This window comes from Balaenoptera physalus (assembly GCF_965194825.1).
Source record: "Balaenoptera physalus genome assembly, chromosome: 4".
Classification (NCBI taxonomy): domain Eukaryota; kingdom Metazoa; phylum Chordata; class Mammalia; order Artiodactyla; family Balaenopteridae; genus Balaenoptera; species Balaenoptera physalus.
In genome coordinates this window covers 22,244,945-22,267,361 of record NC_138891.1, presented here as the reverse complement: position 1 = coordinate 22,267,361, position 22,417 = coordinate 22,244,945, and the positions used below count along the sequence as shown (strand labels likewise).

The 22,417-nt window shown below is 40.2% G+C and overlaps 1 protein-coding gene across 1 annotated transcript in view; it reads left to right on the top strand.

Moving 5' to 3' along the window:
- Positions 1-13,519: 13,519 nt before the first annotated feature.
- COPB2 (COPI coat complex subunit beta 2) overlaps positions 13,520-22,417 on the top strand; it is a 28,709-nt gene continuing 19,811 nt past the window's right edge. Inside the window, exons 1-4 of the mRNA XM_082461192.1 lie at positions 13,520-13,662; positions 17,826-17,963; positions 21,499-21,585; positions 21,791-21,917. Of these exons, the coding sequence (XP_082317318.1) occupies positions 13,660-13,662; positions 17,826-17,963; positions 21,499-21,585; positions 21,791-21,917 (355 nt within the window). The 5' untranslated portion in view covers positions 13,520-13,659. The remainder of the gene's footprint in view (positions 13,663-17,825; positions 17,964-21,498; positions 21,586-21,790; positions 21,918-22,417) is intronic.

The following is a 22,417-nucleotide window of genomic DNA, read 5'->3' as shown; positions in this document are numbered from 1 at the left end:
TGTGTATATATATATACATAAAATGAAATTTATTATGAGGAATACAATTATGGAGGCTTAGAAGTCCTGTGATCTGCCATCTGCAAGCTGGAGACTCAGGTAGGACAGTGGTGTAATTCAATCTGAGTCCAAAGGTCTGAGAACCAGGGAAGCCAAAGGTCTAAGTCTCAGTCCAAAAGCAGGAGAAGATTGATGTCCCAGCTCAAACAGGCAGAGAGCAAATTCTCCCTTCCTCCACTTTTTTGCCCCACACTGGGGAGGGCCATCTGCTTTACTCAGTCCAACTCAAATGCTAATTTCATCTGGAAACACCCCCGCAGACACCCCCTCCCCCCAAGATAATGTTTAGTTACATAGCTGGGCACCCATGATCCTGTTAAGTTGACACATAAAATTAACCATCACATTACCCTACCCTGAAAGTTATAGGAACTCTAATAGCCATATACAAAGATGAATTGACTGCCCTCTTTGCCAGCTTCAACACATCTATTGAAAGGGGCCAGTGTGTTCTCCGGACCTGTCTAGAGTCAAGCTGCAAGTTGTCACAAATAGTTTGGTGACAGTGTCACCTGTTCCTAAAGCGCAAGGAAGATTCACAGGGGTAGGGAGAAAAGGAGACACATGCTGTAAACCATGGCCAGGGCTAAGTGCCTTGTTTGGCTATGTTTTCCTTCAGGGTCACTTGGCATAGAGAATAGTCAAGCCCAGGATTTGAGGGAAAGCTCTTCCACTCTACATGATTGCTAATTGTCCAAGGAGAAAATCACAGTAGAAATAGCAGGCAGATACAAGACTCCAAATGTTGGTGATAACTGTATTTAACCTTTCCTAAAGGAATGTTAGAGAGGCTTTAATACTTTGGTTGGGGGAACCCCAATGTGTGAAAAAAGAAACAGCAATTTCTGACAGAGTCACTTTCCACCTGAAGGAACCATGCCAGAATCAGTTTCTAATAGGAGGGAAGGGTAATGAGAGTGCCTTGTGGATTACAGTCACGTTCAACATCACATTCTACATCTCTAAAAGCTTCTCTGGACAGACTGTAAATTACTCTGACCTCAAAGAAAATGTTCACACTAAGGCTTTGGTTTTTATGAACATTCCACCTGGACAGTCTGACCTGGCTTCTGATAAAATAAGAAACCAACCAGGAAATCAGCTGAGCCACACAGAGCCAAGGGTCAGGCCTGGTTTGATGATTGATTCACACTGTTTCCTTACCACCCATGTATCTAAGAGACAAAAGAGCATAACTTCCATACATGATTACCAAACCCAGGGCTAATTTGGAATGGCTACTTGCTACCCCAAACTTGCTTTGGCTGTTGTTAAAATCAACGTGACATCTGGGGCTTTCTTTCAGGTTTCAAAACTACAGTTGAGAGGACCATAGCATCTTTTGTTTGTGGGCGGGTTATTGGCTACTGTACTACGCAGGGCTCTTGATTGAAAACAACAGACACTAACTCTAGGTATGTATCAGATGCATATTTGCTGGGGAACAAGGCCCACCCATGACTCCACCCAGGATCTGTGCACGCAGCATAGTGCCATGGGCACTGCATAGGCACCATGGTCCTGCATCCTGTCCATTGGTGCTGCTGCAGCTTTTCACCCTGGACATGCCCTCTATACTGTTGGATTCCACTGTGAATTATCACCAGCTGACCAGTCTCTCAAGATTCAGCTCGGACAGGAACACCTTACAGTTTGTACTGAGGCCACATGGCCATGCTTAAGTCCAAGCTGCCAGGGGATGGGGAAATCCCCCGCATGGGAAGGACATACTGAGCAGACAAACAATAATGCTCACTGTAGATGAGTTAGAAAAAAATAAAAATAGCTATCCTCACATGATATCCAGATAGATAGATAAATAGATATGGTGTATTAGATATATACCATATATTAGTGTGTGTGTGTGTGTGTGTGTGTGTGTGTGTGTGTGTGTATTTCTTCTGGAAATCAGTCAACAAATATTTATAGATAGTAGGTTTAGGTGTCCTCGTGAAGATCTTATTTTCAACTCCTTAGCAATAGAAGACCAGCTAGAAACCTTTACGTGGGATTTGCACTGGGTCCTCTTCCAGCCTGCCAGGCCCCAGTGATTTGTACCAGTTTCCTGCCCTACACACATCAACCCTATCCTCCAGCCCATTTTTTCTTGGTCCTTTTCTTAAACATTTACTTCTGAGCTAGATGCTGTAAAGGGACAAAATATAGAAAGATGGGAAGGGAACTAACATTTACCAAGTGCTCGTTTGTTATTGAGTGTTCTGGGACCTGGTTAAGTTAACATTATCCTTATAATAGGTAGGGCTGTTACCTTACAAGACTCAACTGGATTTGAGGCCCAGCTCTTTCACATACTGTGACCTGGAGCAAGTTATTTAACCTTTGCAACCACCAGATTTCTCATCTACAAAATGGAGATACTTTCAGGATTGCTGGATGAAGCGCCAAACTCTGTGGCAGATGGCCAACTGTTGTTACTAGCCATCAGCTGAAATCTGGACCATTCTCAAGTGTCTCCTCCTCCCAGAAGCCTTCCTCAATCTCCCAAGGCAGATGGTATCCCACCCTCCTCCTTTTGTCTTTGGTTTTCACCTTCTCGGTGACGCTCGATACAGGCAGTTAAAACTATTGAATACCAGGAATCTTCACCAAATCCCCAGCAACACCTAACAATGCTTTGCACACAGTAGGTCTTCTATAAAAAGCCATTGAATTGAAATAGCCAAACTAAATTCTTCATGGCAAATTATCCTTTTAGCAACCTAAATGTGCTAGTTAGTTGTCTAAATTGCTCTTTCTCAACAAAAAAAGGAGATGTTTTGCACTTAGAGTCACACCAGCAAGGTTTGGATTCCACATTTAGCATATTATACAAAATCATGACAAAATAACCCTTAAACACATCCTTAGAAAGGAGCCATGCTGGAGACTGACATATGGCCTTTCCATAAATCCAACATAGCCATTTTCCACTTTGATTACTGCTAAGTACTAGAGGACACAGATGGATTGCATTTAAGGACAAGTGATAGGAAAATCACCTGTTTTTAAACCCCAGACTCTCATCCAGTGAGGGAACAGGTTCTCATCATGGGCGGTACAAAGGAACTGAGGTGTTTGGAAGGAAAGGCAGATTCACTTCTGGTTTGTGTTCATTCCAAGAGGAGAGAGGTACTGTTAATATTATTTAAATTATTTCTTTATTTCTGAGATCAAATAGCTGAATTTGTATAAATTTAAGTGCATGATGCAATTTCACTATGCAGTCACAGACTAAGGAACTCACTCTGTCTTAACTCACTGGGGAATCCTACTCAAGGTTTTGTTGTACACATTAGCTTTTCAGCAAATCGCAAAGAAAATGGTAGAGAATAAGACAGAGGGAACATATTTGATCTGAAAATGTTCTAAAGCTGCATTAAGAGCCCTCTTCACTGTAATCTTGACTGTTGGAAGATGTGGCTAAATTTCTAGTCTTTCTGCCTTCTCCCCTAATATCAAATACAAGATTGATGTTCCTCCTTATCCAGGGCTCTTAGGAGCTGTGTACATCTTGCATTTCTCGTTGGTGTCCCATGGATGCCCTCTTACCACTGCCATCGGTCCCAGCTGCCTATGGGAACAAGGACTTCCATGTCCAGGGTACAGGGGGAGGGGCCTCTTGTGTAAGCACTGCTGATTCCTGCAGTGTGACCACTGTGCTGTGTCCTTCATTCTTTACTTGTTTAGCCATGTGGCTACAAGCCACTAAAATCTGTAGCTAGCCCCCTACTCTTTCTGCTGTAATTGGAATTTATAGTGCATCTAATCTTCCTGGGTTTTGGCGTTTTTTTTAAGCAGGCAAAATAATTGTATAAAGTCCTTTAAAGAGGACTCACCCTGGATATGTTTATGTGGACAATGTTTTTATTATATTATCACAGTAAGCTCAAGCACCTTTAGGATAGGAATGGTGTATTTTTTATCTAGATCTAGAACTCTGCATGATTCCTAGCACATAATAGGTCATCAGGAAATGTTTATTGAATTTGATTGCGTTGTCTGCATCATAGGCTTGGTGCTTGGATTTTTTACACGGTTTCCATGAAATCTTGAAACTTGTATGAAAAGTACATGTATATATACCTTTTTCCCCTTGGGAGAATATTCCGCTGTAGTCTGGGAATACTAGTGACTGCTGTGAACCTTTCCCTCATATTCTGACCCAGGTGAGAGAGGCAGCAGTGGTGGAAAGAATGGAGGGGGAACCTGAGACAGATGATTGAACAGAGGTTGTTGGAGAGTCAAGGCTGAGAGATGCTGGCAGAAAATAGGCACATGAAGGAAAGTGGGGAAAATTCTTGTCAAATATGTCAAAATGTTTTCCTGCCACATCACCCATAGATGGGGTCAGTTTTCAGGAGCACTGTGAAGGGTTCTGTCTCACCTCTTTTAAAAGCATAGTGTTGGCGTATGCTCCTTGCCATTTCAGCCTAGATCTCTTTCCTCCATTCTAAATTGGGATAATTTCTCATCGTTTTTGTTTTTCATGCTCAAAATGCCTTCATTAAGACCCAATTATAAACTCTCTCGAGGCTTCTGGTTTCTGTTAATAGCAAGCTGGTTTACTCAGATCAAAACTCTTGCTGAAAACAACAGCAAAAAATACTGCTAAAATAGATTTAAATAAATACCACTACCTTAAAATAATCAAAGATTTGAAAACACAATAAAGAACTTCCAGGTCAATATCTGGATGAAAGCCTGCTATAGAAATGGCAGGAAGACTATTGGATGGTCAAAACCCCTAAGATCATCTGTCATTACTGCTGTGCCCACAAGGGGCTAGATGGCCACAAGTCAAGGCCTGGAACCCACAGAAACTGAAGAGTCTTATAGGACATAAGTCTTATAATTTCCCCAAATTAATACACACACAGATTGAGGCTAAACCAGATCTAAATCTGCCTTCCCTACCCCTCAACATCAAGGGACTGCAGGAAAGCCTGCCATGGCAATAAGCAAGGCAAAAGAATTAAAAAGAAAAGGGACAAAAAGTCTTCAAGAATTTGTAGCCACAGAATACCCTGTTGTGGATATGTACTGTGGGTACACTTAGCCTGGGTGGGCCAGAGGCGTTTAAGCCATGAATTCGGTGTGAAGAGATCTCAATTGTTATCAGGTGCCTGGCAAAACCAAAATAAAGCCTCTCTGGAGGGGGACACATTCAAACTAAGCTTCAGAGTACCCCCCAAAATAATTTAAAGACAGTGACCAGTTATCCAATCAAAGATAACTAAGCATAAAGGGAACAAGAACCAGCAAAACGACAGACAGAAGAAATATACCCGCAGAGACTTCTTTTTTTATTTTATTTTTTAAATTTATTTATTTATTTTATTTATTTATTTTTGGCTGCATTGGGTCTTCCTTGCTGCGTGCGTGCTTTCTCCAGTTGCAGTGAGCGGGGGCTACTCTTTGTTGCGGTGCGCAGGCTTCTCATTGCGGTGGCTTCTCTTGTTGCAGAGCACGGGCTCTAGGCGCGCGGGCTTCAGTAGTTGGGGCATGAGGACTCAGTAGTTGTGGCTTTTGGGCTCTAGAGCGCAGGCTCAGTAGTTGTGGCACACGGGCTTCATTGCTCCGCGGCGTGTAGGAACTTCCTGGACCAGGGCTTGAACCCTTGTCCCCTGCATTGGCAGGCGGATTCTTAACCACTGCGCCACCAGGGAAGCCCTCTGCAGAGACTTCTGCTGTCAGAGCCAGGTTTAAAAACCCAGGTTTCCATGTTTATGGAAATGACAACCTTGAAAATAACTGTAAGGAGACTATGAAAAGTTACATACTCTATCTGAAAAAAAGAACCAAACTAAAAATAAAGATAGTAATTGAAATTTAAAACTCAATAATCACATTTGCAACATACTGACACTATGAGGGAGAAATAATGAACTGGAAGGTGGGGCAGAAGACCTTATACAGCATGCAGGACTGAGAGAAGAAAATGGAAAAAATACACAGAAGTGTGTAGAAGATGTGGAGAATGCTGTACAAAGTTCTAACTTTGGCATTCCAGGAAGAGACAAAAGAGGGAAAAGAGGATAGGGGTTGAGAATTTTTCAGAACTGATGAAAGATACCTATTCACAGATTTAAGACACTCAGTGGATCCCAAGCAGAATAAAATAAAACCCATGCCTCAACAACTCATAATGAAACTTCAGAAAACCAAGACATAGAGAAAATCTTAAAGTACCCAGAGAAAAAAATTATCATCAAAGGAGGAACTGACAAAGGACTTTTAACAGCAAGTCAGAAAAGGGTAGACTGATACAGCTTTAATGTGCTCAAAGAAAATTAGTGCTAACCTAGAATTCTATACACAACCACAAAAAAAATACCATTCAAAAATGAATTTGGTCCCCTTTCCTAGAGTATGGTCCCCTATAAAATTCTGGACACTCTGAGAGAGGCTTGAAAAACCCATGTTGATTGATTGCACTTTAAAGGGATGGGCTAGGTGATGAGTTTATCAGTCCGATATTTGAGAAAGTCATAGAACAAGTCCTTCTAACCGCACACAGAGTTGATGGGAAAGGGAGAAGAGGGTACCTGAGAGGTTGGAAGTGGCTGCCAAAGACCAACTAGGCTTATTTTATAATTTGCCCTACCGTGAAGATAGCTCGTCAGTGTAAAATACCTGCTTTCTCCTTTCATTGTTCCTCAAATAGATGCATCAAGGACCAGTTCATTATCCTTACCTTACAGGCAACGTTGATGCTCAAAATACTTAACAATACTCAGGCACCAGCACTCATCAATCAGAAGAGTTGCCTAATATCAGACTAGATGCTGGCTGTTGCAGAAGATCAGGGGCCTGGGGGCCTATTGCAGTGTAAAATTTTATCCCTTTCGTGGCCACAATAGGGAGAAACCCAGGGGAGAGACCTGATCAGCTTCAGCTAGGATGGTGGAGACATTCAAGGTAGCAGCTATCTAATGACTGGTATATTAATACATTTGTTGACATACAAATACATACCTGATGAACATGAGCCCTTCCAGCCCTTCCACCAGTCTCCTTAGCGGGTCTCATCCTTCCCCTGCTCCCTGATCATTGCCTCACCTTTCTCCCTTGCAAGTTTAAACCTTTCAACAAAGCTGCTTCCTTGTCTATTTTTACCAGGCACACACCTTACCAAAAAAATCCTTCCTCAAAACCCTCAGACAGGGATTGCATATTCTACCTTGGCAACTGTTCACTCCTGGATATGACTATACCATTTTGTTGCACCTCAAATGGGCTTTATAAAATGAAAATCAAGATTTACGCAGAAAATAAGAGGTATTTCTTTGCTTTATAGTCAGATTAAAACTAAACTTCCTTTAAATGACAAGCTCCTTTGCTACATTTTATATTTGCATTAAGTAATTTATTTTCTTTATTATAGTGTATGTTTATAATAGAAAAGTTAGAAAATATAACCAAAAGCACCTGTAATCTTTTTCTACCTCCCTCAGATATTGACTTTACCTATATATGTATGTCTGTATGTATGTATGAATGGATATATATATATATGATCCAATTAACATTCACTTTATATATAAATCTTTTCAGGATAAAGTTATATCTGTATTCATTGTCAATGTTAGATGCACCAAAGTATGGCCGTATTTAGCAAAGAAAACACTTTCTTCTTCCTATATTTAGATTTTAATGAATGGATCAAGCATTATCAATATGAAGTTCCTTTGACATCAAATGAAAAGTCCTGTAGCAGCACAGCTCAATATAATTTGGATTATCATCTTCAGGTACAAAAGCATATCATGAGTTCAGAGCTCAAGGACTTCATCTTTAAAACTTGGAGCTTGAACTACATTTGAATTCAAATTCAGTCATGCCCTTAGATCAACTTGAGCTGACAAACTCTTTAGAAGACAGTGGAATAAGGCAATTTGATCAAAATTATACTGTGCAGTGCCTTGTCACTCCAGATATTTCACTTTTACATTAAATTTTTTTCAATTAATTTAAAGGTAACTGCTATATGCCAGATATCCAGGCTATTTGTCATTATTATTCATTTATTTATATGCAGCACTATCATTTACAAGCACATAATTCTTAAGGAAACATAATTGCTCTAAACCTCTCAATTTGCTTATATAAAACTTTGTAAAGTCTTTTCTCTGGAAAGACAGTTAAGCATTGGTTGTCAGAGAATGTCCCCCCAGGACCTCTGCATACCATGCACACTTGGGCCTCTGCTCCTGGTCCCCTCACACCCACCAGGCTCCTTGCCCTGAGCCCCAGGACCCTCAAGTTTATACAGCATTGTTTCAAGCATAATAAAGCCTCAACAAACATTTGCTGATTTAAGGTGGCTTCCTGAGAAAAAGAGCAATGCATACTGTAAAATATGCAGGAAGAACTACTTCACTGGCACATGAATGAAGTAAAAAATGTCTAATATATCCTGCAGCCACTCCCTTTGCCCATTTCATTTGACAAGAATATAGAATCACAGACTCAAAATTCTAAAGAAACTTGGAGTACAAAGGGACCTTAGAGTTCATTTTTCCAACATTATTTTGTAAGTAATGAAACTGAGACCCAGAGAGTTCATTCCACAAGACAACCCTGAGTCAAAGAAGTCTCCAGAACCTGCTGGACATGACTTAACCACAGGTTGTCTTAGCACTCCACATGTGAAGAACTGGATATAGAATGTCCAGGGTGTGGACCATTATGGAGGTCACTAAATGACCAAGTCCCAAAACTCTGCTGCCATATTTACAATGTCTAGCAATTCCTACCTATGAAATCACTGCCTTCATTCATTCAAAGCTCACTTAAAACCCTGCCTCCTCTAAATACGTTTATTAAAAAGACATAGAGTTAATGCCATTTTTAAGAAGGTAAAAGTATACTCGTGTCAAAAACATGACTAACAATCTGGATATTTACACTTTCAAGTAAACAAAAGTGAACATCCCCTCTATCCCAAATCCCACGTCAAACTCACACGGAGTAAATTTAACAGATTTTAAATTCTGAGAAGGTAATCATACAAAGTGTACAGCACATTGTAGTTGATCAGTGCTTTTGCAATCCGTCAAAGCTTTGCCTCTGTCAGGCAACCTTATTAAGCTTCATTCTTCTTGGAAGACAACTCAGTGGTTCTCCAATTCAATTCAGTCTCCTGCTGGTTAGTATGTGATTATGTGGTCAAGACTCCCACTTTCATTCACTTCATGCAGAAATCCAGCTGAGAACCTTAACATTTCCTTTAATAGGGAAAGTAACTGACATGCAATGATGAATCAGTAATAGAGCATGAAGATTACCCTACTTAACATTCTTCAGTGCTTCCCTAGATCCTTCAGGGTAAAGTCCAGACTTCTTAAACTGGCAATCATGGGTTTTCAAGGATCTGAGCGTCATCTATCTTTCTAGTCCCCATTTCTCACTCCTCCCCCTTACTCTCTGGTCCAAGCATGCCAAACTACTTCTAGTTCTCTGGAAAAATCGAACTCTCAAGTCTCTCCACTTAAAATGCCCTACATATACCCTCTTGACGTTTGTCTGGCTAGTTCCTAACTCATACTGTAAAGGTCCATTTAGTTGCATGCATCCATGTGGAGTGTCATCATGAAGTAATTAACGTCAACTATACCCCAAATATAGGAACAATCAATCCACTTTCAGTGAGACATCAACATTTGTCTTTTCATGACTAAACTTTTGGTAAAATAGTTTATACCCACCACTTCCACTTCTTTATCATCCAATCCTTTCTTAATCCCTTGCAAACCTGCTTCCCCTAGCATTACTCAACTGAAAAAAAAAAATACTTTTAAGGCTACTAGTGGCCTCGTAATAATCTAATTCATTGACAATAGTTTTTTATTTTCTCCCAATACCAAGTTTCCTTAAGTTCCCTAAAGCCATCTAGACTGCTAGTCACCCTATTATATTCTACCTCCCTTCCCTTCTGTGGCATACAGTTTTCCTTGCTGTCTTATTCTAATTGTTCCTTTACTGTGCCATTTACTGGCTCCACTTCTTCCTCTAATTAAAGATATTCCTCTGGGTTCACTATTTTCAAAACATGAGCATTAGGATGCCTCCCAATTCCCTAACTCACAAAACAAATGCAAATTATTTGTGTACCCTGTTGATTCTAGCTTCTTAGTGAGAAAGGAAGAACTCACAGTCCAGTAAAAAGAGCATTCATTTTGGAGATAAACTTGGGTTCAGATCTCAAGTACATCACCAACTCTTGAGCAGTGTGACATGGAGCATATTACTCAACTCATTTGGGCCTCAGTGTTTCATCTCTAAGTTGAAGAAAATAATGGCTATCTTTCAGTATTACTATATGAATTGCAGTATGCAAAGTGCACATTTCAATGCTGGGTACAAAATTGGGCACTCAATGAAATCTATTCTATATTATTATTTCCACACCCACTTCCTCCAAACTTGTACAGTATCTCACTGTTCCAATCCATTTCTTCATACGCATCAACAAAAGATAAATCTTATAGAGTGCATATATGAACACGTTTTTTTTTTTCTGGCTTAATTGTTCCCAAGTGCTTACTGAATCAAAGCCCAATTCCTCCCTATTTAAGTAAATTTTCAGATTTTAGCCCCATCCTTCCTTTCCAGCCTTCTCCCTCACTGCCATTCTAAATGAATACCATTTTCCAAACAAACTGGATTTTTGTGGTCCAAAGGTCCACCTCAAATTCTGCCTCCTTTATGAAACTTATCTCCCCAGCTGGATATTTTATCCTGAGTATTTTAGTGGTACTTCTTATAAACTGTAACCCTTTTGAAGGGAGAAACTAGGTTCTTATTCATTCTGCTACTCACCGCTTTGCTAAGTGATGAGACATGTATATATATATATATTTTTTAAATTAATTAATTAATTAATTAATTTTTGGCTGTATTGGGTCTTCGTTTCTGTGCGAGGGCTTCCTCTAGTTGCGGTGAGCAGGGGCCACTCTTCATCGTAGTGCGCGGGCCTCTCACTGTCGCGGCCTCTCTTGTTGCGGAGCACAGGCTCCAGACGCGCCGGCTCAGTAGCTGTGGCTCACGGGCCTAGTTGCTCCGCGGCATGTGGGATCTTCCCAGACCAGGGCTCGAACCCGTGTCCCCTGCATTGGCAGGCAGATTCTCAACCCCTGCGCCACCAGGGAAGCCCCCGACATGTATATATTTTAAAAATACCAACTAGACTTTTCCTCAAGGAATTATTTTCACTTCCTCAACTTCTCATGAAAGGGTGGGAATAGAATAGGGAGGGAAGGGTGTATGTAGAGTACTGACAGAGACACTGCTGGCTGAACTTCCACTTGGAATTCTCCCAGCAGCAGCAAAAAGGCAGGGTTGAAACAGTCATCCTAGAAACTGACCAGGTAAGACTTTAAGATCTGTTGATCAATTGCACTCAAACTCTTGGGAAACCCTTTCCCAATTTGCTAAGCTTGTCCATATTTCTTTTCTTTCCCAGAGTTATTTTTCTACCTTCTAGTCTTCTCTAAACTGAAGAGTAAACAAAAGATTTTATTTTAAACCCACAGTTGAACACACAGGAATATACACACATATATTTAATGTTATTTTATGTATTAGTTCATATTTGAGAATCTTATTTCTTTAAAGTGAAGTTTCTTTCAACCCAAATCCAAGACTAAAGTTTTATAGGTATAATCTTCAGGCAGCACCTAGTATAGTGCTTTGGATACAGTACAAATTCATTATGTAATGTCTGAAAGAAGAATGAATTTATAATGCACAACTCCAGAACTTAATGTTGGTTAACTGCCATGGGAAAAAATGAGAAAATATATAGTCAAAGTGAGTGTGATACTTCAGGGCTCAGCATCTTGGGTGCCTAGCGGTGTACAAAGATTTTTTTTTTTTAAGATGAGGAAAACTAAGACCCACAAAGAGGTCACATTGGCGACAAAGCTCCTGCTAAAGGCAAATTACCTGATGCAGAGTACATATGTCTCCCTCTGAATATTACTTTACACACACACACACACACACACACACACACACACTCACACACTTCTTTTTTTTTTTCCTTTCTGATAATCTAGAGGTCTAAAAAATCTCCAAGGCTACTCTCAGGCCTGAGATACACGTTTATATGTAGCAAAAGGGCAAGTGTTACTTGGCCCACGGTGTTTAAAAACTAAAATAAAATTTTAAAATAAATTTATTTTAAAAAGCGGGAAGGGATTTCCCTGGTGGCGCAGTGGTTAAGGATTCGCCTGCCAATGCAGGGGACACGGGTTCGAGCCCTGGTCCGGGAAGATCCCACATGCCGCGGAGCAACTAAGCCTGTGTGCCACAACTACTGAGCCTGTGCTCTAGAGCCTGTGAGCCACAACTACTGAGCCTGCATGCCACAACTACTGAAGCCTGCATGCCTACAGCCCGTGCTCCGCAACAAGAGAAGCCGCCACAGTGAGAAGCCCGTGCGTCGCAACGAAGAGTAGCCCCTGCTCGCCGCAACTAGAGAAAGCCTGCGTGCAGCAACGAAGACCCAATGCAGCCAAAAATAAACAAAATTAAAAAATAAAAATAAAAAGGCGGGAAGAGGGTGCGGGTAGGCAAAAGCTCTAGCACTCTACTTTGTAACTGCTATGGCCCAGGTCCTTATTCTGGAGTTCAACTACCTTAATGAAGATATACTTTGGTGTAATAGAAAGAGCACAGGACTTGGAGGACTTATCAGTCTGGTATCAAATCCTGACTCTACCATTGACTGTGTGGCCTTGGCGGGGACCCTTAACTTCTTTGAGCCTTAGTTTCCTCATCAGTAAAATGGAGATAATTCAGGTTCGATGTGAAGATTTGAGAGGAAAGTATTCTGGCACACAGCCGAAGATCAATAAATAGCTATAAATGAATGAACAACGCGGTCGACGCTCAATAGAAGGAGATCCTGCAGGGTCGGATACTCCCATCTCCTGGGGAGCTCCAGAGCTGAAGGCTCTTGGCAGCCCTCCGACCACCGATGCCTGAAGCTCAGCTCAGAAACCGGCCTACATCTTTCCAGCCTCAATCAGGGCCCCGAGCAGGCCCCGCAGAGGACTCTCTGGGCCTCGTTCTCAGGCCCACCAGGGTACAGTGGGCTTAGAGCCTAGCTTCGCCTTCCCTTCTCTTCCCCGCCCTCTCCTCAGAGCCAGAATCAGAGGAAGCCTCACAGCGCTTCTCAGACCCTGCGACACAACTCCACTATAGGGGAGTTTCTCCGGACGTTAGCATTCGGTTGAAGCATTTCGCTTTTTCTCATCTCATTTAACTCGCGGTTTTCTGATTCTCGTACACGCTCAGCAGCCCCAGGACACTGCAGCGGGTAGTGGAGGCCACACCCCCCCGCCCCAGCAGCGCCAGGTGGGCTCGAGGCCATTTAGGAGGCCTTGTTGCCTTGGAAATTGGGGCGGGGCTTGGGAAACTTCAGCCCTGCGCCGCGTTTGCGCAGGCGCTCGGGCCCTGGCCTCGAGTTCTATCGCGAGAACTCCTCCCGGAAGTTCCACGTCAAGCAGTCTGCCGGTCAGCGGGTCGGTGGGTCTCTCCCGGACTGCTTCGTCGGCACCGAGTAAAGGCGCCCGGGCTCGGACCAACGGAGCCATGGTAGGTCCAGGCCCTGCAGGAGGGAGTGGGGCCCCTGTGGCCAAGGCCAATTTTGGGGCTCCTGGCCTGAGGACCGTAGTCAGCAGCGGCCTGGGCTCCCGCTGCGGCCGCCGCCTCAGGCCTTGCGGGTCCTGGTCCAGTTTGAACTCTGGGAGGGAGGAGGCGGTGGGTGGTTCGAGGAGGCAGTCCCTGGAATTGAGGGGTCCCTGACTCCTCCGGTGCTTACGGCGTTTGCCAGAGGTCCTGCGATCTGCAGCGGGATCGTTGGTGTAGGGAAATAGAAGAGACCGAAAACGTTGAACTCCGTAGGTTTTGATGAAACTGCCTCATTGTGCCTTTAAAACGGCGACAGCTGATTTTGCGCTCATGTTGGGCTTGTTCTGGTATAGTATGTGCTGACCGCAAACTACGAACTTAAACAGGCAAGCCCCCCTCCCCCCAAAAAAGTAAATAAAACGCATGGAGAGTCAAGAGTGGAATTTCTGATGCTTTGGGACCCCAGCTTAAGTTTCTAGGGAGAAACGAAGAGTTGGGGAGTTGTTTATAAAACTGGTTGGCGTGCTTTTCTGCATTTGCAAATATAGCGGCTGATAAGGATGACAGTCATGACAGCATTTTTTATTATCACCCCCAAATATGCTCTAAAATACTTTTGCACAAAAAGAGTTATAATAAGAAAAACAGTACGATAGTGTGAGAATTTCTTTCCAAAAAGATGTAAGAAATTCAATATTTTGTATTTAAACATTTTCCTGCTTTTTTTCACTTGTTAGGAAGCACAGGTTCAAGGATTTTGGAGCTTGAAGACCGTAGGGATTAATAAGTCCAAGTTCCTCACCTTGCAGTTAAAGGAAAAAAATAAATAAAAACTTAAAATCAAGTTAGTTTAAGGCTCGTTGCTGCAGAGTTTTAACTACAACAGAAGTTGATTCCCCGGGGAAACTTGTGAACATTATGGATACTTCCAGAAAAATGCATAGAGAAACACAGCATTGCATAAAATTTTAGTGGGTTCACTCACAGATACCGCCCCCCCCAATCCTCATCCATGAACTTTCTTGGGTCCCCAGGTTAAGAGCCTCTGAACAGTACTCAAGTCACTTAATTATGCCACCTCGTATTACCAACGACCCGCTCTGGGGTGTGCTGTGCTTTCAGCACTGGACATTTTTGGAAACAGCCCTTGCATCTGCCTAATTTAGTTTTCTTTTTTTTTTTTTTTTAGTTTTAGTTTTCTTTTGCAATGTTTAAGAGTATTTTTATAATTACATATTTCATTCTTTAACACATTTAAAATCTTTTATATAACTATAAAATGTGAATTTATTTATTCACTCATTTACTATAGAGTGTTTACTATGTGCCATGGATTTTGCTAAACATTTGCCTCCTAATTCTCACAACAGCCGAGAGAGTGAGTTATAAATGCTTATGGAGTGGTTACAATAGGCCAGGCACTGTACTAACTGTTTAACACTGAATTTAATTCTCATTATACTAAACGGTAGATAATAGTCAATGGTTTTACATTTTTCAAACCTGAGAGAAGTTAAGTAAACTTACCCACTGTTGTACTTTTGAAATGAGTAGTGGAACTGAAGTTTGAGTCCATCATGATTCTTTAGACCTCGATTATACTGTCTGTACTTAAACCCCTATACCCGAATATATAAGACGCTGTGGAGATAAACACATGAATAAGCAGTGACCCTGCCCTTAAGGAGCATCTACTCTAGAAAGCAAAAACAGACATGTGCACAAATGTTAAATGTTAAAATTAAAACCTGTAGGATCCCATAGGAAAGGGTACTTCTGGTAGGGTAATCTGAAAGATCGTAGTAGTGGCAGTAGCATTTAAGCTGAATCCTAAATGCATCCAGCTTTTGGGAGATATAAGGAGACAGAGTTAAGGCTGCAGTATGAGTACCCTACTCATTTTGGTATTCCACAGTGCCTAGTACAATGTCTCATTCAAAGTAGGCACTAAAATCTTGGGAGGAATACAGCAGGAGCTCTTGGCTGTGCTTTTTAAACTGAGATTGTGCATTGGGGGTATTTAGAGTTATACTGGGGTTGCTCAGTCCCCTGGACCACCTTCCTGAAGCATCACTTTTACTCAGTAATCAAGCATTTAAAACATTTTTAATGGTAAAATATACATAGTTTATAAGTGTACAGTTTCCTCATTTACTAGAGGAAAAAGCCTTCACCGTGGTTCTTGGCATGTAATAGACACATCATGTTTGCTGACTCTGAAGAGACCAGAAAAAAAGAGTTAACATTTGTGATGATAATTAATGGGACAAAATTTAGAAATGGGTGAAGTAAGAGGTCCTGCTTCAGCAAGGTATGTGAAGATGATGGTTTGAAAGTAGCAAGTTTGAGATGGAGAAGAAGGTAAGACAGTGGAAACATTTTTGTGGCTATTGTAGAGAAGAGCCAGAGAAGTCAGATCTTTTAAAGGAAAGTAAGAGGTATAGGTTGTTGCCAAAAGTGAGGGAGGCCTGTATAGAAGTCAGAACAAGGTTCGAAGCAGTCAGTGACCCAGATTTGATAGAGATCCAAAACGATGAATAAAAGCCTTGTGAGGTGTTTTGCTTTGTCTCAGGAAATTATCTCTGCGGAAATTATCTAGCAGTCTTCATTTGTGTAGAAAAGTAACATTAAATTTCTGTCCCATTCATGATCATCACGGAAGATCACAAAAATAAAAATTTGATAACTCAACTTGCCAAATAAACTTTTAGGTTGTGTGTAAAACCTGTTGAAGGAGAAACATTTTAAATCAGTCTTCCTCAGATCTGCTTCCAAGAGAGAATTAAGACTACTGCCCTAAGCCATCATTGTATATAATGAATTAACTTTTCTCCTAGAAAGGTATCCTTGGGAGAATTGAGAAAGTAGTTATTCAGATAATTTTCTTTCTGTGGTTTAGATGAGGAATCCAGGTTGAAAAAGGCTGTTTTAAACTGTTAGTATTTTATGACTCGAGAAAGTATTTTTAGCTTCAGTTTAAAATTGTAATTTCCGTTTGGTTCTTGTAACTTAAATACATTAAAACATTATAAACATTCCCATTTGGCTCCAAAGCTCTTCATGGACATGGATATAACCCCTACTGATCCCACATTACATTGCCTAGCATTTACTAATATTATTGCCAAAATAAATCTAATACTTTTCTCTGAAGAACTCAATTTTTTAAAAAAATAATTGAGGTATAATTGACATATGACATTATATTCGTTTTAGGTGTCCAATATAATGATTTGATGTTTGTGTATATTGTGAAACAATCACCACAACAAGGCTAAACACCTGTCACCATACATAGTTACAAAAATGTGTTTTTTCTTGCAATGAAAACGTTTAAGATCTACTCTCTTAGCAACTGTCAAATATGCAACACTGTATTATTAACTACTGTGCTGTACGTTACGTCTCCATGACCTACTTATTTTATAACTGGAAGTTTGTACCCTTTGACCCCCTTCACCCATTTCTCCCCCTTCCACACTCCACCTCTGGGAGTTACCAATCTGTTCTCAGTATCTGTGAGCCAGGCTTTTGTGTTTTGTTTTTTGGGTTTTTTTCATATACATCAACCAAAACAATATATCACAACATATTGACGGCTGAAGCAGATATGTGAAAACAACTGTCTTCTATTAAGTCAGAATTTAGAGTTTTGCAAAAATGTGAAACATTGCTACTCTTCTCACTAAATTTCTTTTGAAACTATAGTTAGTTTTCATAACAATATCTTACTTACGTTAATATGTAATGGGTTTAGTTCATTTTTGAAAATGAATTAATACACAAATATTTTAATGTCTCAGTTTTAATTTTTAACATGGTAAATATTAATAAATATAATCTACCTAAAAAGAAGCTTTTTAGTGTCCTCAAAAATTAAGACTGTAAAGGTGTCCTAAGACCAAAAAGTTTGACAAGTGCTGCTACAAATTAAAAATTTTTAAATACTCATATTTTTTGTATATATGAGTGAATAGGTGCTTTAGACTTCAAACTGTGTCTGTAATTTAAGCACAGTAAAAACTGAATTGTTTTGTAACATGTTAATGCACTGTTTCTAGGTAAGATCTCAAGCATGTTTTATTTGTCATAGCAATTTAATGTTTGTTTTTTATGTTTGTCCTTAGCCTCTGCGACTCGATATCAAGAGAAAGCTAACTGCTCGATCTGATCGAGTTAAGAGTGTGGATTTGCATCCTACGGAGCCGTGGATGTTGGCGAGTCTTTACAATGGTAGTGTGTGCGTTTGGAATCATGAAACACAGGTAGGAATTTTTAAAGACTTTATTAGAAATACTATCTTAATCTGTTTATAATGAAAGAGAAGAAATATAACAGAGTTCAGTAGTATATGCATACTGCTTTCTTAAATAAATTGGTACAGAGTATTTTTAATAAAGATAAACTAACATTTATGAGGGTAGAGCTTGTGGGAGAAACTGTTCTGGGCTCATTATATCCAATATTTAAGTGTTAAGTTCTGAGATAGGTAGTATTAGCTCTACTTTGAAATTAAGGAAACTGACACCAATATAAGATCACTTGCTCTAGATGAAAGTATTTAATGGTACTTAATTTTCCATTCAGTGAGTATTCTAACAATCTTAATGGGATTTTTACTTTTATTAAATTTTCCCCAAGTGCTCACTGTAATGCATGATGCAGGTAACTTTCAGTCAGCCGTACAAATTATAGATTATATCAGAGAGAGATTTGTAGTCAGCTTTTCATTACCCATGAGAATGTGCCTTTTTACAGATTATCTGCCCTAAATGCTTTCATCTGAGTAAATAATAGGTCAGCTTAGTTTGTCTTACCTTTTCCGGTCTTTGTTGGCCATCCTTAATCTTTTTCTTTTAAAGTACAGAACATACCATACAGTTTTGAGTCTATTTATACAGTAATTATCCCCAACATCCAAGATTAAGTTCTTAAAATCCAGATAAAATTCACATTTGAGGGACTTAAGATGGCAAAAATAGGCCTTGGGGAACCAAGTTCAGGAATAAACCTAAAAACACCCTTACAGCTTATATCACTCTAATGAAACAGTAAGGACTACACACTCAGCCAAGTCCCACCAGTGACATTTTATTCACATTAACACTTTGTTCTCTGCTGTATCCCAGTGCCTATGACATTACCTGACACACAGTAAGTGCTCATTAATTATTTGTTGAACTAGTAAATAATAAACTTTCCTTTTAACAGTATATCACTAATTCAGAATTTCTGTCCTGTGACTTCAGATCTTTATCTTGTGAATTCCTTTTGCCTTGATGCGGAGAGTATGCTTGTTAACTGCTTTTGTGTGGGTGGGGTGGGGGGGAGGATCTACTCTCTCCATGTGTTTAAAACCTTTCAGGTTTTATGCTTAGCAGATATACTGGTACCTGCTCCACCCACACCGTGCTTCCTAATGCTCCCTGGAGTCCCCTCTGTCAGCTTCATTTAACCATTTCTCAGCTCTGTCATTTCACTATAGTTGTGCTCTAAAGCCCGGGTGTACTTCCCTTATCGTTCTCCAGGCTTTACTGTAACATAACTCTGCTTTATCTGGGCCATCTACTTTGCTTCGTTTTTCTTTTTGTACCCTTCTGTGCCCTTCTGCAGGGCCATCTACTTCCCCTTTCATAATTAATCTCATTGGTAATTTTTTGTTTAATTTCCTTCTTTCCTTCAAAAATGGAGGTTCTCTGAGGACAGGGATTATCCTAGTGTTAATTCCCATTGTTATTCCAAGTGGGTACCTGGCAGACAGGCTCATAGTAGATACTCAGTAAGTTTTTGTTGAATGGTTGACCTGTTTTTGGTTCTCCCTGCTTTTCCTCCTCTTTTTATCACCAACAGAAGTTACTTGCCACTCGTGTATTGAGAGCAAAATTCTTGAAAGAGCCAAAATGGTTTTTGGAAGTAAATTCAAATGTACTTGAATTTCAAATAAGGAGATATTATACTCTTTGAGGTGATGGGTGCAGCAGTTAAAAAATCAGTACGTTATATATACAATGGAATATTTCTCAGTCATGAAAAGGAATGAAACTGAGTTATTTGTAGTGAGGTGGATGGACCTAGAGTCTGTCGTATAGAGTGAAGTAAGTCAGAAAGAGAAAAACAAATACCGTATGCTAACGCATATATATGGAAGCTAAAAAATTGGTACTGATGAACCTAGTGGCAGGGCAGGAATAAAGACACAGATATGGAGAATGGATTAAGGACATGGGGAGGGGGAAGGGTAAGCTGGACGAAGTGAGCGAGTAGCATGGACATATATACGCTACCAAATGTAAAATAGATAGCTAGTGGGGAACTGCTGCATAGTTTCCCTGCTAATTAAATGATGCGGGCAAGCCTTTGAACCGCGTTGAGGCTCGGTTTACTTACCTAAATGAAGATGATATGTTGCCTTCTTTACTTCGCAGGATTGTCAGAAGGATTAAATCAAATTGATAAAATTGTGTACGAGACCTATAAGGCACCATACAAGTGTTTCTTTATTTTCTTACATTTCGCTGATGGTTTACATGTTGAGTGTGTAGCGTTTCCTCCTGTTTAGCTTGTTTAGCTTATGGAATGGGAAGACCATCTCTTAGGTCATTTGTATCAGCCACAGCTCTTAACGTGGACCTGAAACATGACTGTTAGTTCTGTAGCTGCTTTATTTTTTATTGCTCAGCAGATCCCTGAATTTGTTGGCTCCTCACGAGCTTTCGTGGATTTGTCTGTCATCTTATAGGTTGCATGTTCTACCTGTTTGCAGTGTCTGTATCACAGTCAGCTGGTAGTGGTTGTGCAGGTTGGAGCTTATGTCCCCACTTATTCAGCCTTTGACTGAAGAATCTTTGAAGTCTTGCTCAGGAAGCCAGAGTGGGCTCAACAGTTCTTATGAACCAGTCCCTATTTTTAAATTTGGTGCACATGGTTAATCAATCAGAATATGCTCTTTTCATTATTCTCTCGTACAGAGAGAGAGATTGAAAAGTGATAGTTTGATTTGCAGAATTTTAAAGAACAAGGCATCAAAGTGGGAGGACAGAGAGATGCATTCGTCCCTGCTCTTTCTAGCAGGGTCTCCTAGTTTTCCACCTTTATCCTGTGTATATAATTCTATTCTGAGCAGCTTTAAGGGACATCTAAATCACTGTGTGCTCGTACTTCACTAAAAGGAAACGGCATCTGTATGGAAGCATATTGCTGAAGTGTACAAAAGAATTATATCTTGTTTATAAGTTTATTTTATGAGTTTATGGGTTTAATTTTTAAAAGAAGAAAACTAGGGGCTAATTCATTCAACAAATACTTATTACACATTCATTGTTTTTCAGCCGCTGTTCTAGGCTCTAGGTATACAGTGGTGAACAAGATTCCTGCCCTCAGGGGGCTTAGCAGGAAAGATTGACATTAAACACGTAATTATGAAGGTGCTATGTTGTGAAGGTGGAGTATAAGGTCCTCTGGGTGGGTTTTCAGGCGGAGGGAACATGAGCAAAGGTAAGGCACTGGGAGTAGCCAAGGATGAAGCTAGAGAAGTAGGAAAGGGCTGGAGCACAGAGGATGGGGAACTTCATCTTGTTGACATTTGCTTTCTTTTATCATTTATAAGTATTTGCACTTTGAATCTGTTAAAGAAAAGATCTTTGGTCTATTTTTTTCATTTGACTGTTGCACTTTTATATTTTAGCCTGAGAACATTTTGTGATTAGTAGTGATCTAAAAAATCGGATGTTTTAAATATAACAGGATAGATTTTTCAGTTACCTCATGACTCAAAGTGTATATTCTTGTGAATTTTTTAAGACACTGGTGAAAACATTTGAAGTATGTGATCTTCCTGTTCGAGCTGCCAAGTTTGTTGCAAGGAAGAATTGGGCTGTGACGGGGGCGGTAAGTAATTCCTTGTGCTTCTAACCCATCTCTGAACCTGTCAGTGGCTGCTTTGGCAGCCAGTCTCAGAGCTTTGACTCTTGCTTTGTTTTGTTAATTAGTGCCTTGTTTTGGAACCTGGGCTTTATACCCTGAGCCTATAATATACTTTTTTGTGCAATTTACTTCATAACAGTAATGATGGTGTTAAACTTTCCATTTCTAGGATGACATGCAGATTAGAGTGTTCAACTACAACACTCTGGAGAGAGTTCATATGTTTGAAGCTCATTCAGACTACATTCGCTGTATTGCTGTTCATCCAACCCAGCCTTTCATTCTAACTAGCAGCGGTAAGAGATGACCCCTTTTGGTCATGTGCGTCTCTTTGAGTAATTCATTTTCATTCAGTGAGACATGCAATTCTTTTACTGCTGTTACAAGCAGAGTTCTAATTCCAAGCAGCCTTTAAACGATTTAAATCCATTAACGTTCTATCAGTGCTGCTTACTTTTGTATTTTAATGAATATCAGCTCTACTTAGGATTTGTATAGCAGTTGCTCCAGTTCCCCTCAGGGAAGACCTGAAGGTCTAGATGCTGAAACGTCTACTGAACAGAAAGCTAATTTACATGCTGATTGAGTGAGTTTTTGGCAGATTGCCATATACCCTAGTCAATTTTATCTTTATACTCAGACTAGTTTGCTCCTTGGTATTATGTATAAAACAGTGGAGCTTTTGGAAGGCATTTAAAACCAGTTGCACTGAACTGGTAATAGCTCTTTGAAACATTTTTAATTTAGAGATTGAGAAGTAACTCAAAACTTTTTTTTAACCAATCTTGTATTAAAA